This window comes from Prionailurus bengalensis, chromosome D1 (genome assembly GCF_016509475.1).
Source record: "Prionailurus bengalensis isolate Pbe53 chromosome D1, Fcat_Pben_1.1_paternal_pri, whole genome shotgun sequence".
NCBI lineage: Eukaryota > Metazoa > Chordata > Mammalia > Carnivora > Felidae > Prionailurus > Prionailurus bengalensis.
In genome coordinates, this window is record NC_057346.1 from 109,384,985 (window position 1) to 109,402,394 (window position 17,410).

General features: G+C 48.1%; 2 protein-coding genes across 15 annotated transcripts in view; one reads left to right on the forward strand and one right to left on the reverse strand.

Annotated features, from left to right (window-relative positions):
- The window catches only part of LOC122484474, a 33,606-nt gene extending 30,568 nt beyond the window's left edge, over positions 1–3,038 (reverse strand). For 10 of the 14 annotated variants that reach the window (XR_006297575.1, XR_006297576.1, XR_006297569.1 and 7 more), the window contains exon 1: positions 1,259–3,037. The gene's annotated coding sequence lies outside the window, so the exon portion shown is untranslated. Of the gene's footprint in view, positions 1–1,258 lie in introns of all 14 variants that reach the window. The other 4 variants (XR_006297579.1, XR_006297578.1, XR_006297577.1 and 1 more) reach the window with 4 other exon arrangements.
- Positions 3,039–3,300: 262 nt separating this feature from the next.
- Positions 3,301–16,549, forward strand: SNX32 (sorting nexin 32). The gene is made up of 13 exons (XM_043582552.1): positions 3,301–3,676; positions 12,247–12,351; positions 12,744–12,854; positions 12,998–13,119; positions 13,297–13,420; positions 13,580–13,684; positions 13,879–13,984; positions 14,159–14,234; positions 14,497–14,536; positions 15,281–15,367; positions 15,481–15,640; positions 15,721–15,806; positions 16,134–16,549. The coding sequence occupies exons 1-13, from the start codon at positions 3,641–3,643 to the stop codon at positions 16,185–16,187; spliced, it is 1,212 nt and encodes a 403-aa protein (XP_043438487.1). The 5' UTR covers positions 3,301–3,640; the 3' UTR covers positions 16,188–16,549.
- The last annotated feature ends 861 nt before the right edge of the window (positions 16,550–17,410 follow it).

A 17,410-nucleotide genomic window follows, 5' to 3' on the forward strand; every position in this document is an offset into this window, starting at 1 on the left:
ACAGACTTTTAAAAGTACATGGAGGTGGGGCTCCTGGGTGGCTCAGTTGGTTAAGCGTCCAACTCTTGGTTCTCGCTCAGGTCATGATCTCGACGTTCGTGAATTCAAGCCCCATGTCAGGCTGTGCGCTGACAGCGCGGATCCTGCTTGGGATTCTCTGTCTCCCCTCCCTCTCTCTGCGCCTCCCCGCTCACTCTCTATCTCTGTCAAAAAAATAAAGAAACTTAAAAAAAATTACATTAAAAATAAGTAAGTAAATGAATGAATAAAAGTACATGGAGGAAAAGGGTGAAATATTTCTTTCATCCTAACACTCCATGGCTGTTTTCTGTCATCTCCTTACATCCCTATCCGAGAGAAAAACACGACCTAAGAACCTAAGTTTTGACACTGATGTCGTGACAGCAGGCACTCAGGGGGTCCTCTCTTCCTTGGGATGACAGTGGATGACGGACGGCATGTGGAAGTCATAAGAGAAAGCCCCAAAGGAGACTGACACAAGAGGAAAGGTCCACGTGATTAGATGAGCAAATAAAAGCCAAAGATGGGAGTGGCGCCTGGATGGTTCGCTTGGTTGAGTGCCCGGCTCTTGATTTGAGCTCAGGTCATGATCCCAGGGTTGTGGGATCAAGCCCCGAGTTGGGCTCCACACTGAGTGCGGAGCCTGCCTGGGATTCTCTGTGTTTCCCTCTGCCCCTCTCCACACCCCCCACTTGCACTTTCTCTCTCCCTCTCTCTCTCTCTCTCTCTTAAAAAAAAAAAAAATATATATATATATATATACATAAATATATATGATATACATGATATATAATGTATGTCATTATATATGTGTATATACATACAATGCGTATATGTCATATATAACGTATATACACATATATAATGTGTATTATATATATATAACATGGGTCAAAAATGGAAACAATAATAACACAAATAGTTGAGGTAACTTCAAATTGAGGATGAGCAACTCGAATTTGATGTGCGAAGGGGAGGGAAACCCATGGAAACGGTGATCATGGTGAAGTGACTGAAATAGTGGAGGCCAGCAATTATTCTGGATACATTTGGGGGCTAGTTAGACGGAAGATCCATGAGGATGAGCTTGGTCCAGATGTACGGGGCCCTGCAAGAGGCCTGTCCCGTTACATTGCAAAATTGGCTTACATGGGAGGGCATACATTATAGAAAGAGTAAAGGGAAGAACTTTCAAACCCAACAAACATAATCATTATGATGGGATCTGACTTCTTACTTTTTTTTTTTTCTTCCCTCATTTTCTTTCCTCTTGCCTTGGTCACTCTGGAGCCCTTCGTTCTTCTTCAGGATCCTCTTTGAGAAGTTTTCTTTGCTCGCTCCAGCTTGCTTCTTCCTTCACAACCTCCATTCCCTATCCTTTGTCCTTCCGTAAGTTTCCACTTTTCTCACTATGCACTCCTCTGGATCTCGTAAACCCAATCACACATTAAACGAAATCTTCTAGCCCGTCCCAAATCCCCTTCTCAGACATTTCCCTACAAGTCACAGCTCTTCTCCAAGAAACCAATCTCCACTTGTCCTCGACTTCTCAACACATTTTCAGATCTTTCCTTCCTCCTCAAAATGTTCCCATTTCCCTTTTTCTCACCCTTCTTTGTTTCCATTGGCCCTGGCCTCCACCTTCAACCCCAGAAGCTCTTCATTCCCGTGCTCTCCTTTCCTCTCTCGTGTTTACTTCTTCAGGGTCAATAATGCTCTGCTTGGCTCTAATGCCTCCTTTTTGACTTGCAACACTTCCGCTATCTGCTTCCCTTTCTTTCTTTAGCTTCAGTCCTTCACCTGCCTCCTTCACCACTACCTTCACCTATAACCTCTTTCTCTTCCACGGAAACAGATTCATCAGCCATATCATTCACCCCATCCAAGACATCCTCCTCCACTCCCGCCTCCTTAGCCCCTTCGAGCTCATCATTCCCTTCCACTCTTTCAACAGGAATTTCCATCTCAGCACCAGTAACTTCTATCAACCTTTCAATACTCTCTTCATTTATGCTCCCCATTCCTGAATCCTCCAGCTTCTCTCCACTAGGCCCCAGCTTTTCTGCACTTGACTGCAGTTTATCTCCAGTGGATCTCAAATCCTCCCCACTAGGCCCCAGCTTTTCTGCACTTGACTGCAGTTTATCTCCAGTGGATCTCAAATCCTCTCCACTAGTTCCCAGCTTCTCTCCCTGGGATCCCTGGTTCTCTCCACTTGACCCCAGCTTCTCTCCAGTCAGACTCAGCTTCCCTCCACTCAGACTCAGCTTCTCTCCACTTGACCTCAGCTTCTCTCCACTTGACCTCAGCCTCTCTCTACTTGACCTCAACTTCTCTCCACTTGACCTCAGCCTCTCTCTACTTGACCTCAACTTCTCTCCACCGGACCTCAGCTCCTCCTCATTCTGCCCTAGTGTATATCCCCTGGATCTCAAGTCCTCTCCGCTGGTCCGTACCCCAGTAACCTTCAACCTGTCTTTAAAACCAGACCCCATCCTAGACCCTGCTGTAGTGCCTGCACTTTCAGATTCAGCGCCTATTTTGCCTCTGATTTCTTGCTTTCCCCACATCTCCCTTGGGCTGTTTTTCCCCAAACCTGCTGAAGCCTGTGATGCACCTGCTACATTGGGCAGTAGCTTCACATCCATCCTTTCCTGACTCTGGCCTGACTTCTCTTTCAAGACCCTCTTTTCCACACCGTCCAGTCTCCAGCTCTCAGAGTCAAGCTTGGGGCCCCACATCCTAGGCTTTTGTGTATTTCTACCCAGGAGCTCCATTCTCTTCCCGATCACAATGAGCCCGTTCCAGGGCACCCACAATTTTTCTCGCTGAATCTGCGCCCCTCTGCTTCCTGGCTCCAGGTGCGACCGCCCGTGACCCCGGGCCTGGCCTCGGGCCTTGCCGCGTCCCCTCACTGCTCTGGGCTGCTTACCCCGCACATCCCTCATACCCCAGAGCGAATAGTCTAACGGAACCCCTTTCTCCACAGACATTACCCCTCACCCTCGTCCCTGGCCCACCACCCACCCCTGCTCCCCATTCCCTCCCCCAGCCCCCCCCCACCCTCCCACCCAGCCCCCCCCCCCACCCTCCCACCCTGCCACCCTACCACCCTTGCCCACTAGCCCGCCGCCTTGCCCACCGCCTGGAGGGCGCGCGACTGAGCTAGTGCGCACGCGCAGATCGCGCGAGGCCGTTGGCGCCGCGGCCCGGAGCCGCGGCGCGCGGCTCACTGCCAGCCTGGGGGCGGGGGCTGACGCGGCACGAGGCCTCTGCAACCCCAGAACCCCCGACCCCGGCCCCCACGCCGTCGCCGATTCCCGGCCCTCTCGGTCCCGCGCTGCCCCCTTAAAAGCTGGGGCCAAGCACAGGAACGACAGGCGTTGCAGCCAATGATGTCGCTCACGGTGAACCTGCCACCCAATCAAAAGGCGCGGCTGCTAGGGAACGGGTGGGAAGCACGCCTGACTCCAGGTGACTCCGGGCAGGGAGGGGAACGTGTCTCCGTCAGCTGATCGAGTCCCGTGCAACCGGCGAGTTATCGGGGACGAAGCTGCGGGAGCGCGCGGACAGTGGCCAGCCGCGGAATAGTTGTGTGCTGCAGCCACGAAGGAGGGTGATGGAAGGGCGTCAAGAGGCTGGGAAGGAGAACAAGGTAAAGGAAAACGCAAATCCCCTCCCAACCTCCACCTCACTCCATGATACCCAATGATGCCCAATCAGGGAGTGGGGCGTGTGTGCGTGTGTTCGCGCGCACGCGTGAGCCAGAGGAGAGACCTGAGCAAGGGGGTGGGGCGCGTCTGTGGCACCTGCATGGGGCCAAAGGAGGCAGGGTTTACCTTTGCCCTGCCAGGTGGAAAGGGACCGGCACTGCCACTCCTCTCCTCCCTCCCCAGGTTCTGGCTTACCGGGGAAGGAGAGGAAGGAGGGATGTTAGGGATTGAGGAGGGAATGGAGTACACTTCTTTGCCCAGGAAGGAATCTGGTTCAACACTAATGGCTTCACTTGTGTGTTCGTGTTCATGTAACATAAGATCATGAATTCTTCACCCTTTCCTCTTGATTTCGTTCAACAAATAGTTGTTGAGCATCCTTGGGCTCACGGGGGTGCACGCTTTTGAGAGTTGGAGGTATGTGCATGGTGGGCTGTGGCTGAGGACAGGGATGGAGTAGCTGTGGTCCATCCCTGAAGTCCCCTCTCCCTCAAGCAGTTACCAAACAGTACAGGTTAGAACAGAGATACTAAGGCAGCAGGGGGGATACAGGAGACTTAGGGGCCCATTGTACCACTGAGCCAGATTGTGTGTGTTGGGGGGATCGCGGTTGGACACAAAAGGAGCCTGCCCTGGGGATGTTGTAGAAGCCAGAAAGTGAGGAGTGGGGTTCAAGTGGAGTTCGTAGAGGTGAGAAGGCCTGAGAGAGACAAAGTATGGAGGAGATAATATGTGTTTCAGTGTTTATCTATGTTCGTATTCATGGTTAAATTAATTAATATATGTAAGACGCTTAGATCAGTGCCTGGCATATAGGAAGCTCAAGTATAAGTGTTAGCTATTGTTATCGTTGTTGTTATAACTGTTATTATATGGGTTGTGTACTGGGCTATCCAACTGATGGGTGCATCCTCAAACTTTGTAAGTGCCGGACTCTCTGAATGTCCTCTATTAGATCATGTCCTCTAGAGTAAGCATTGCCTTCTCTAAGGTTCTCCTTTAAACAGAGACGAAAAGAATACTAAATGAAGATGTAAATAAAAATATAATAGAAGATAAAATGAAATAATGCAAAAATACTTGACTAATCTAACAGAAGGCAAGAAAGAAAGGATAAAGGAACAAAAAATAGATGAGCAAAAAAAAAAAAAAAAAAAAAAACCCACCCAAAAGGCAAGATAGCAAGTTAGTAGCCTATATCAGTAATTACAATAATTATAAATAGACCAAACACTCCATTAAAAACATATTCAGGGGGTGCCTGGCTGGCTTAATCGGTAGAGCATGTGACTCTTGGTCTCGGGGTTGTGAGTTTGCACCCTACCTTGAGTGTAAGGTTACTTTATGTTTATTTATTTTTGAGAGAGAGAGAGAGAGCAGGGGAGGGGCATAGAGAGAGAGAGGGAGATACAGGATCTGAAGCAGGTTCCAGGCTCTGAGCTGTCAGCACAGAGTGCAATGCAGGGCTTGAGCCCACAAACTGTGAGATCATGACCTGAGCCCAAGGTGGAAATTTGACCGACTGAGCCATGCAGGTGCCGTAGGTTACTTTAAAAAAAAAATCAGAGGCACCTGGATGTCTCAGTGGGTTAAGCGTCTGACTTGATATCAGCTCCGGTCATGATTTCAGTATTGTGGGATCAAGCCCCACATTGGGCTCTATGCTGACAGCGCAGAGCCTGCTTGGGATTCTCTCTCTCCCTCTCTCTTGCCCCTTCTCCCTTCTGTCTCTCAGCTCCCCCCTCCCACTCATGCTCTCTCTCTCTCTCTCTCTCTCTCCTTCAAAAATAAATAAACGTTAAAATAAAAAATTCAGATTGGATTTTTTTCAGATTGGATATTTATTTTTTTTATTCGTTTATTTATTTATTGGGGTGCCTAGATGGCTCAGTCAGTTAAGCAGCCAACTTCAGCCAAAGTCATGATCTCATGGTCCATGGGTTTGAGCCCCACATCTGGTCCTGTGGCTGGAGCCTGCTTTGGATTCTGTATTTCCCTTTCTCTCTGTCCCTCCCCCACTCACATTCTGTCTGTCTGTCTCTCTCAAAATAATAAACATTTAAAATTTTTATTTATTTATTTATATAGAGAGAGAGCATGAGTGGGGGAGAGAGACAGAGAGAGAGACAGAGAGAGAGAGAGAATCCCAAGCAGGCTCCACATTCATTACAGAGCCCAATGCGGGGCTCGATCCCAAGACCCTGTGATCATGACCTGAGCTGAAATCAAGAATCAGATGCTCAACCAACTGAGCTACCCAGCCACCCCAGACTGGACTTTTTAAAGACAACTATATTCAGTTGAAAAAGACATACTTTATAAGGATACAAAAAGAATGCTAACCAAAAGAATGCTGGCATGGCGATATTAATTTCAGACAAAGTAGATTCTAAGACAAAAAGTATTACTAGAAATAAAGAGGGGCATTTTATAATGATTAAGGAGTCAAGTCAACAGGAAGATAAAACAGTCCTAAATGTATATGCAACTAATAACATCATTTCAAAATATGCAAAGTAAAAGATTATTGAATTAAAAGGAGAAATAGACAAACCCACAATTACAATTATAGGTTTAACACAGCTCTCTCAAGTGTTAGAACAAAAAAACAAAAAAAAATATGTAAGGATTTGAGGATTTAAAATACCATGATTAATCTACTTGATCTAATTGGTTTATGTAGAGCTCTGTACCCAACAACCGCAGAAAACAATTCTTCTCAAGTGCACCTGAAACATTTACCAAAATACATTATATGTTTGGCTATAAAGCAAGTATCAACAAGGTTTGAAACATTGAAATCATACAGAATGAGATCTCTGTCCCAGTAGGATTAAAGAATCAAAAAGATTCCAAAACATTTGGAAAGTAAGCATCATGCTTCTAAATAATTCACAGGTCAAAGAAGAAATTATAATTAACATTCGTTTTTTAAAGAAATTGTCTTGAAAATATGATATATCAAAACTCATGAGATATAGCTAAAGCAGTATCCAGAGGGAAATTTATACCGCCAAATGCATATGTTAGAAAAGAATACAGGTTGAAAAGTCAATGACCTAAATTTCAATCTCAAGAAACTAGAAAGAGAAGAGCAATTGAAACCCCAAGAAAGAAAAAGGAAGGAAATAATAAAGAGCAGAAATCAATTAATAGATGATAAATATACAAATATAGAAACTCAATAATGCCAAAAATAGTTTTTTGAAAATACTAATATAAATTGATACACTTCCAGGAGCGCCTGGGTGGGTCAGTCGGTTAAGTGTCCAATTCTTGGTTTCGGCTCAAGTCACAATCTCATAGATTGTGAGTTCAAACCCCACCTCGGGTTCCACACTGACAGTGCAGAGCCTACTTGGGATTCTCTCTCTCTCCCTCTCTCTCTCTGCCCCTTCCCTCCTCATGCTCTCTCTCTCACACACACAATAAATAAATAAAATTTTTTTAATTTTTTTTAACGTTTATTTATTTTTGAGACAGAGAGAGACAGAGCATGAATGGGGGAGGGCCAGAGAGAGAGGGAGACACAGAATCTGAAACAGGCTCCAGGCTCTGAGCTGTCAGCACAGAGCGCGACGCGGGGCTCGAACTCACGGACCGTGAGATCATGACCTGAGCCGAAGTCGGACGCTTAGCCGACCAAGCCGCCCAGGCGCCCCTAAACTTTTTTTTTAATGATAAACTTCTGGGGTGCCTGGGTGGCTCAGTCGGTTAAGCGTTTGACTCTTGATTTTGGTTCAGGTCATGATCTAATGGTTCATGAGATTCAAACGTGAGATAGAATCCCACAATCTCTCTCTCCCCCGTCTCTCTCTCTCAAAATAAATAAATAAATAAACTAAAAAATTTGATAAACTTGTAGCAAGACTGATAGAGACAGAGCAAGAGGGAGACTGAGAGGAAGGAACAGAGAAAATATTAATTACCAAAACCAGGAGTGATAAAGTGCACATTGATAGAGATGTTTCAGACATTAAAAAGATAGAGTTTTTAAGAACAAGTTTATGCCAACAAATGAGAGAATTCAAATAAAATGGACAAACTACTTGAAAAGTGCAACTTACCAAACCTGAAACCAAAATTAGAAAGTCTGAATAGTCCCTGGGGTACCTGGGTGGCTTAGTCAGTTAAGCATCTGATTTTGGCTCAGGTCATGATCTCACTCATTCCTGAGTTTGAGCCCCGTGTTGGGCTCTGTGCTGACAGCTCAGAGCCTGGAGCCTGTTTCAGATTCTGTGTCCCTTCTTGCTCTCTGCCCCTCCTCCACTTGCATTCTCTCTCTCTCTCTCTCCTTCAAAAATAATAAACATTAAAATCTGAATAGTCCTATGTCTATTATAGGAAGTAAATCTATCATTTAAAAGTGTTCAAAACTACCTCGCTAAGCTCATATCATTTCACATGTGAATTCTTTTGAAACATTAAAGAAAAACTAATACCATTCTTATATAAATTATTCCAAAAGCAGAAATAGAAGGCACAATTCCAACTTATTTTAGAAGAATAACATAACCTTGATACAAAAACCTGTCAAGAGGAGGCGGGTGGTGGTGATGGTTGCACAACACTGTGAATATACTTAATACCAATAAACTGCTTAAAAATGGTCAAAATGAATCTTCTGTGTTATGTGTATTTTACCACACACGCACAAAAATACCTGTTGACATCATTAAAAGAAAGGAAAAATATAGGTTAACATCTCTTGTGAACATAAATGGAAAAATCACAAAATATTATCAAGTTGAATAAGCAATATATAAAAACATAATACTTCATGATGAAGGCTTTATTCCAGGAATGCAGGGTGGCTTAATAATTGAAAATTAATCAGTGAAATTAAGCACATACACAGACTAACAGGAGAACCCATATGATATCTCAGTAAAGGGAGGAAACATTGATAAAAATCAACACTCTTACCAAACTAGGCATAGAAGGGAGTCTCACTGATCTGATAGGGCATCTGAAAACATCTTTCAAGCTTACATTTTGAATGCATTCCCTCTGAGATCAGAAACAAGTCAAGGATTTCCTTTTTCACCAGGTCACCACTTCTGCGTTGTACTAGAGGTTCTAGCAAGTGCAATAAGACAAGAAAAAGAAAGAAAAGGTATAAAGGTTGGAAAGGAGAAACTAAAACTATCATTATTTTATATCGTAGGCTTGTATAGGGACGAAATCCAAAATAATCTACAAGCTATTAAAAGTAGTATGTAAATTTAGCAAGGTTTTTGGACACAAAGTATATAAAAATCAATTGTGTGTTTCTACATACTAGCAACAAATAATTAGGAAATGAAATTTTTAAAAATCACATTTAAAATAGCAACAATAATAAAAAATCATGGGGCACCTGGGTGGATCAGTCAGTTAAGCCTCCAACTTTGGCTCAGGTCATGATCTCACGGTTCGTGAGTTCAAGTCCCACGTTGGGCTCTGTGCTGACAGCTCAGAGCCTGGAACCTGCCTCAGATCCTGTGTCTCCTTCTCTCTGCCCCTCCCCTGCTCATGCTCTGTGTTACTGTCTCTCAAAAACAAATAAATATTTTTAAAATGTAAAAAAATAATAAATCATAAAATACCTAGGAATGAATCTAACAAAAGATGTGCAAAACCTTTACAGAGAACACTCCAAAACATTACTGAGAAAAATTAAAGAAGACCTAAATAATTGGAAGGCTATTTCATGTTGATGGACTGGAAGAATCAACATTGTAAAAATGTATATCCTTCCCACATTGATCTATAGATTCAATTTAATCTCAATCAAAATCCCAGCAGGTTTTTTGGGTGGAAATTAACAAAGCTGGTTCTACAATTTATACATAAATGCAAAGATCTATAATAGCCAAAATGATTTTGAAAATGAACAAAGTAAATTCTATTTGATTTCAAGTTTGTCTGTCAATTACAATCATCAAGACAGTATGATATCAGAAGTACAGACATGTAGAGTACAGAACTGATAACATTTATGAAGTCCATTTATTTTCTACCAAGATGTGCACCAAAGCAAATCAATCAAAAGATAGTCTTTTTAGGCCGCCTGACTGGCACAACCAGAAGAGCATGCGGCTCTTGATCTCAAGGTCATGAGTCCAAGCCCCATGTTGGGTGTAGAGATTACTTAAATAAACTTAAAAAAATATTTTTTTCTTAAAAAAAAATTTTTTTTGACGTTTATTTATTTTTGAGACAGAGAGAGACGGAGCATGAACAGGGGAGGGGCAGAGAGAGAGGGAGACACAGAATCGGAAACAGGCTCCAGGCTCTGAGCCATCAGCACAGAGCCTGACGCGGGGCTTGAACTCGCGAACCGCGAGATCATGACCTGAGCCGAAGTCGGATGCTTAACCGACTGAGCCACCCAGGCGCCCCAAAATAGTATTTTTTTAAACAAATAGTGCTAAAATGGCTGGCTATTTATATGGCAAACATGAGTCACAACCCATACCTTACACTGTATACAAAATGAATTGAAAGTGGATCATAGACATAAATGTAAAAGCTAAAACTATTAATTTCTAGAAGAAGAAAAAATAGGAGAATATCTTTATCTTTATGACCTGGGGGTAGGCAAAATCTCTTCAAGAGTACACAAAAACCCTTAATCATAAAAGAAAAGACTGACATATTGGAGCTTGTAGAATTATAAGCCATTAAGAGAGTAAAAAGGAAACCAAAGAATAGGAGATATACTATTGACAACACATATTGACAACACATATAACTGACAAAGGGCTTGTCTCCAGAGTATATAAAGAGTTCCTACAAATTAATAATTAAAAAAAGACAATCTGATTTTTAAAAGAAGAGGGTAGGGATGAAGCAAAAGACTTGAATAGGCACTTGACAAAAGATGTCCAAATGGCCAATAGGTACATAAAATGATGTTCATCATCATTCCTCATCAGGTAATACAGGTTAAAACCACAATGCACGATTATCATACCTCCACCAGTATAGCTAATATAAAAAGGACTAACAACTCTAAGTATTGGCAGGGGTGTTATGCGACTGGAACTTCCAAACAGTGCTGGCAGGAGTATAAATTTGCATGATCACCTTGAAAAACTGGCAGTATCTGTGATAGCATTTATTTTTTTTTTCAACGTTTATTTATTTTTGGGACAGAGAGAGACAGAGCATGAACGGGGGAGGGGCAGAGAGAGAGGGAGACACAGAATCGGAAACAGGCTCCAGGCTCTGAGCCATCAGCCCAGAGCCTGACGCGGGGCTCGGACTCACGGACCGCGAGATCGTGACCTGGCTGAAGTCGGACGCTTAACCGACTGCGCCACCCAGGCGCCCCTCTTGTGATAGCATTTAATAAACACACGCCTACCCTGTGACCAAACAATTCTCGTACCCAGCAGAAATGAGTACTTAGGTTCCTCAAAAGACATACGCAAGACTGTTCATGGAAGCCTTACTCACAGGAGAGGATCTATACTCAAGGAGAGCCTTGAGTATCTATACTCAAGGAGAATAGATACGTAAACTCTGATATATTCATATGGAATACTACACAGCAGTCAAAGAATTACTACTGCACTCAGCAACATAGATGGATGTCATGAAGGAACATGGAAACAATGGTGTCTACTTCATTTACGTGAAGTTTAAGGCCAGGGCAAAATAATCTAGGGTGGTAAAAGTCAGTCGTCCATAGTATGTGCCAAATATGTGCCAAAGCCTGTGAGAGGAGAGAGTGAGACCCCTGGATGTGAGAGGTGGGAAGGTGCCAGTATATATATATATATATATATATATATATATATATACACACACATACACACATATACGTATATGTATATGTATATGTATATGTATATACTGGCGAGCAATTCTTGAAGGTAGAATGGCCTCTTCCCCTTCACTTGGCACAGTGGTGTAGACATAGTAGGTGTTCAATAAATGTGTGTTGAAAAGCTCAGTGCAAGAATGAACTCGTAGTTTCATGCCTCGCGGATCTTTTCCCTTAGAGAAATGCACCCGCTTTGCCCACAAGCCAATACCTCTTGGGACTAAAAGCGGTGAATGGTCTCAGGAACCCCTCAAAAGGGGGCGAGAACATCTTATCTAACTCTCTTTAGGCCCTGATGAAAGGGTACCTGAAGTAACCAGCTGGGGAAGAGGTAAGCTGGTAGCTAAGAAAGGATTTGGGGGTCTGGAATTGAGACACTGGGTTCACATCTGGTCCTGCCACTTTGCAGCTGTGCGATTTCAGAAAAGTTATTTCACCTCTCTGGTGGTCTGCTTCCGTATCTATGAAATGGGGAGCATTCTGGCTGCTTCCGAGGTTGGAAGTGTGGGAAAGTGTTGTAGTAATTGTAAGGCCCCGAGCAGTGACTTATCAGGATCCCTCTAGGGGTAGCTGGTGACCCCAGGGCATTGGAGAAGCAGTACTGCTGAGGTGGGCTTTGCAGGAGGACCTGAAATCAGAGGTGAGGATGCGGGTAAGGGGCTGTGGTCAGTCATGTCCGAAACCTCCCCTCCCCGGCAGCCCTCCTCCATATCAGTGGACCCGCAGGGAGACAGCTCCTTACAGGTGGAGATCTCTGATGCAGTGAGTGAGCGGGACAAGGTGAAATTCACTGTTCAAACCAAGGTGAGGCTGCCAGGGGAGCAAGAGGGCAGTTCGGATGCCTGCCTGAGGAGCCTGCTGCCCCCAGCCTTTGCTTGCCCCAGGGGGGGGTGGGCAGATGCCGACAGAGACTTCGGGCCCTGTTCCTCAACCTGGCCCCTGCCCCCTGCCCCTCCGAGAAAGCAAGCATCTTGTCTAGTCTCCAGCTGGCCGTTTGCCTCTGGCCCCAAGTCCTAACCCTCCCCCCGTCCATCATCCCGAGTGACATCATGGACGGCTAAGCCACCAAGGCCCCCCTTGGGCCTCACCTGGGATGTGGGATTGGGGAAGCCCCAAAGTGGGTGCCCAGGATGCTTGATGGGTGCAGGGTTTGGGAGGGGAGGAGAGACACCTCAGACGGGCTTCTCGGCTTCCAGAGCGGCCTCCCTCACTTCGCCCAAACGGAATTCTCAGTTGTGCGGCAGCACGAGGAGTTCATCTGGCTCCACGATGCCTACGTGGAAAATGAGGAGTACGCCGGCCTCATTGTGAGCAGGGGCAGGGCGGGCTGGGGTTGTGAGGGGCAGGCCCGGGGGCTTGGATGGGGATAGACCGGGCCACACTTCCCCGTGCCGGGGATGGCCTTCTCAGCAATGAGAGAACCTCCCAGCTCTGTCCCTCCCCTGAGCAGATCCCCCCAGCCCCTCCAAGGCCAGACTTTGAGGCTTCGAGGGAAAAGCTGCAGAAGCTGGGCGAGGGGGACAGCTCCATCACGCGGGAAGAGTTTGCCAAAATGAAGCAGGAGCTGGAAGCGTGAGTGTCACGGCCTTTCCTTGTCTATGACGGAGCCCCAGGCCCACCCCCTTCCTGAGAGTCCTAGGATTTCATCGCCTGTGGATGGAGACCCTGACCTCTGACCCCAGGGCTTCTGAGGGGCAGGAGACCCAGCAGAGCCTCGCAGGGCCTTGAGCTTCCTGCCATTTTCTGCAGGGAGTACCTGGCAATCTTCAAGAAGACAGTTGCAATGCATGAGGTCTTTCTGCAACGCCTGGCGGCCCACCCCACCCTGCGTCGAGACCACAACTTCTTTGTCTTTTTGGAATATGGCCAGGATGTGAGCTGGGCCAGAGCCCTGGGGTCACCCTCGGGGGCAGGGGGCACGATGCTAGGTGGGCTCAAGCCTCTGTCTCATCGGCTCCACAAGTGGCATGTGCCTGGGGTGGGAAGTCCAGATGCCCTCCCCAACATCACACTCTCCCCATGTGTGCTTCAGCTCAGTGTCCGAGGAAAGAACAGGAAGGAGCTCCTTGGGGGATTTCTGAGGAATATTGTGAAGTCTGCAGATGAAGCCCTCATCACCAGCATGTCAGGGCTCAAGGTGACCCATGGGGGCCCTCTGCAGATTCCACCCAGGCCCTCAAGTCCACAGCAAAGATTGAGGCCTAGGGTGGCTGTGGGAGGGAAACCACTGGTGGGGGCATGGCCTAGAAGGAGATTGTGCTACCCTCGCATGTCCATGGGTGCCGTGCTCCTGCTGACTCAGTATAAGGGGCTCCTGTCTGGCTCCCTTAGGAGGTGGATGACTTCTTTGAGCATGAGAGGACCTTCCTGCTGGAGTACCACACCCGGATCCGGGATGCCTGCCTGCGGGCAGACCGTGTCATGCAGTCCCACAAGTGTATGCAGGGCCCAAGGGATTCTGGGTTCTCCGCCCCCTCTCCCCGGCATTCCTACTCCCTGCAGGGAGAAAAGAGAGCAGGAAATGCCCCGGGTCTCACTATGACCACAAACACCAGGGGTGGGGCTTGATGTGCAGACCAAGGGACTCTGATGGAGGGTTGTTCCCCAACAGGCCTGGCAGATGATTATATCCCTATGTCTGCTGCACTGAGCAGTCTGGGAACACAGGAAGTCAACCAGCTAAAGACGTGAGGACTCCCTCTCACCCCTCCTGCCCTCTCTCTATGCCTGTAATACTGTGTCTACCCACTAGGGGTCACTGTGGAAACCTACTATGGGCTGTAGGTGGGAGGTGCAGAAGTTCCTTCCTGCTGGGATTTGGGAGAAGTGAGGCGGATTTCCCCAAGGGCGGGGTGGGGGGTGCGAGTGCTAAGGGAGGCTTTAAGGTGGGAGGCTTTAAGCAACACCCCCTCAAGATCTCTGCCCTAACTCTTCCCCACTGCCTCCTAGGAGCTTCCTCAAATTGGCAGAACTCTTTGAACGACTAAGGGTGAGTACTGCTTCCTGTATTGGAAGGGCACCCAACGATCCTTTGCAGGGGACAAAAGAGTCCTGAAAATGGAGAAAGCTCCAGGGTCATTTTGGAATGTTCAGTGATGACTTGGACCCAGCGGTACCCTGGACTCACCGTTAGTTAAACCCTATTGAGGGGGAGTGGGGACAGGGATCCAGCCTCAAGTGCGTGTGTGTGGTGTTAGGGGAGGGGGTGGGCACCAGGGTTGCCAAGGCATTTACAAGGATGTGCCACGTGCCTCTAGCAGGCTGCACTGCATCGCCAACATCCTGCCCCAGACACACACTTCCTCTTCTCCAAGAGTCACTGCAGCGTGCCAGTCTTTCTAAAATGTGTTGGATCACATCTCTTCCCTGCTCAAGGCCCTTCAGTGACCACGCCGCTTCCAGAAACTGCCCCAAATACAAAGCCCGAAGTTCTTAGCTTGCATTTTAGGCCTTTCAGGATCCAACCACCACCGTCCAAGTGCCCCCACTAAACTCATGGACACATACTAGGCTTGCACACCTGCAGCGCCTTTGGCTGTTGTCTAATTCCTTCCCAAGATCCAGATCAGATGCCACTCTTTAGTGGTTTTCCTTGGCCTGCTCCCCTGAATATCAGGGTTTGACCTAGAGTGGTTATCCAGTGACTCTCTGATATTAAGATGAGCAGCAGTACCCCAGCCCTTAGCTGCCCCTCTGTAAGCTCCCTCCCCAGCCTCCAAACTTCCTGATTCAGAAGCTGGAAGGCCGAGTGGCCTCTGACGAGGACCTCAAGCTGTCAGACATGCTGAGATACTACATGCGAGACTCACAGGCGGCCAAGGTGAGACGTGGCCCCGGAGCAAACCTCAGGGCTGGAGAACGGCAGGAGCAACAGGGGAGGGCAGGCAGGCGAGGCCGTGGGCACCAGTGATCCCGTGCCCCTGCTGACCCCAGGACCTGCTGTACCGGCGGCTGCGGGCGCTGGCCGACTACGAGAACGCCAACAAGGCACTGGACAAAGCACGTACTAGGAACCGGGAGGTGCGGACCGCGGAGAGCAACCAGCAACTGTGCTGCCGACGCTTCGAACGCCTCTCTGACTCAGCCAAGCAGGGTAAACCCCATGGCTCCGCAACCCCTGCCACTGGGCAGCCTACCCTGCCAGGGTCCCCACTTCTCCCCCCTCCTCCCCAGAGCTCATGGATTTCAAGTCCCGCCGTGTGTCCTCCTTCCGCAAGAACCTCATCGAGTTGGCAGAGCTGGAGCTCAAACACGCCAAGGTGAGCCCTCCAGCCTCCGTGCCGTCTTGCTGTCCCTCTGCCATCCACTCCCAGACCTCTAGATTCTTACCAAATGCTTGCAAGTATGTGTCGAGGGGGAGGTGGACCTTGAGCAGCCCCAGTTGAGGTTCAGGGCCAGGTTTCCTCTTCCACCCGGACCCCTTCCCTTATCACCATCAGCAGTAAGCCCTCAACAAATGGTAGCCGTTATTGCTGAGAATAAGAATGCAAAGACGGAAGGGACAGGAGGTGTGGGAAGAGAAGCACCCTGAAGCAGGGAGCAGGGTGGCAGGGGGTGGGGGCATCAAGGACCTCTCTCCTATGCAGGCCAGCACCCTCCTTCTCCGGAACACCCTTGTCGCGCTCAAGGGGGAGCCTTAGAGCAGCCAGAGCCTGCTCTGGGGCCTTTTAGTGGCAAGAGCCCACCCCCCCCCCCTTCTCACCCCAACAAGATGCCACCCCCACAGCAGCCACTGGCCAGGCCCCATGACCTCCCAGGGCAAGGGCAAGCCCAAGCCCTACTCCCACCCAAAGGTGTCAGGTCCTACCAAAGGAAGATAGGGCAGCATGAGTACCGTCCTTGGTCACAGGTAAGCAGAACCCCAGCTTTGGGGAGGCCTGGGCCCTGGACCTCCCTCCTCTCCTGGGGACCGAGGGGCAGCCCCCACACCTTGTCCCCCACCCCACCCCCAGAGTTCATTTGTCCCCATCCTGTTCACAAATAAAGAACTTGGTTCTTGCTACAAGGAGGCCTGTTTGCCCTCACTTCCCACAGCTCCAGGGCCCAGATTCACCAGGGTACTATGGACACCAGACCCTGGGTAACCCCCAGTGTCCTCAAAGGTAACTACTCCTTCCTGCTTCCCTCTTGGATACTGGCAAGCTCCAAGGAACTAAGGGACCAGCTTTAACACCAAGAGGTTTTTTTTTCCCTCCAGTTCAGGTGACTGGGAGTGGGGAACTATAATCCTGCATCCACACCCTTAGGGTACAACCTCTAGGACACTTTTACCTCCCAGGCAGGTGAAAACCCAAAGTACAGGTTGGAGAGCCAGCAGCAATATTGGCAGAAGGCTCAGGGCCACAGCCAACACCCTCTTGATTAAACACAGGGAGGTGGGACGCAAGACACTTGGGTCTGAAGTCCTGGGCTCTACCTGGCTCGGCCCCACCCTGGACTTCAGTCACATCTGCAGGCCAAAGGCTTAATAACTTGGCTTCTGACTCACAGCAGCCACTGCACCCAGCCCTCACAGATGAATCAGCCATCCATGAAAGAAGGTAGAGAAAAACCGAAGAAAACCTCGCAGACAGACTAAACAGCTCAAGAGGCAATTTGTAACTTGCAAGCTCATAGCCTCCATTAGGCAGGACTGAGCGGGGAGTCAGGGAATGGGTCTCAGCGACCAGGGACCCACCTGTGCAAATGCTATGGGCTTAAGAGCTCAAGCGCGAAGCCCCTTCTGCTCAAGGGACTCCTGTGACTGGCAGCAGGGGCGCCCTGGCTCAGCCACCTCAACAGCCAGTTTGGCACCAGCTGTGGTACCACCTAGGAGTGTCAGAGGGAGGCTCTGCCAGTTGCTGGGGCCAAGTGAGGAGGGGGT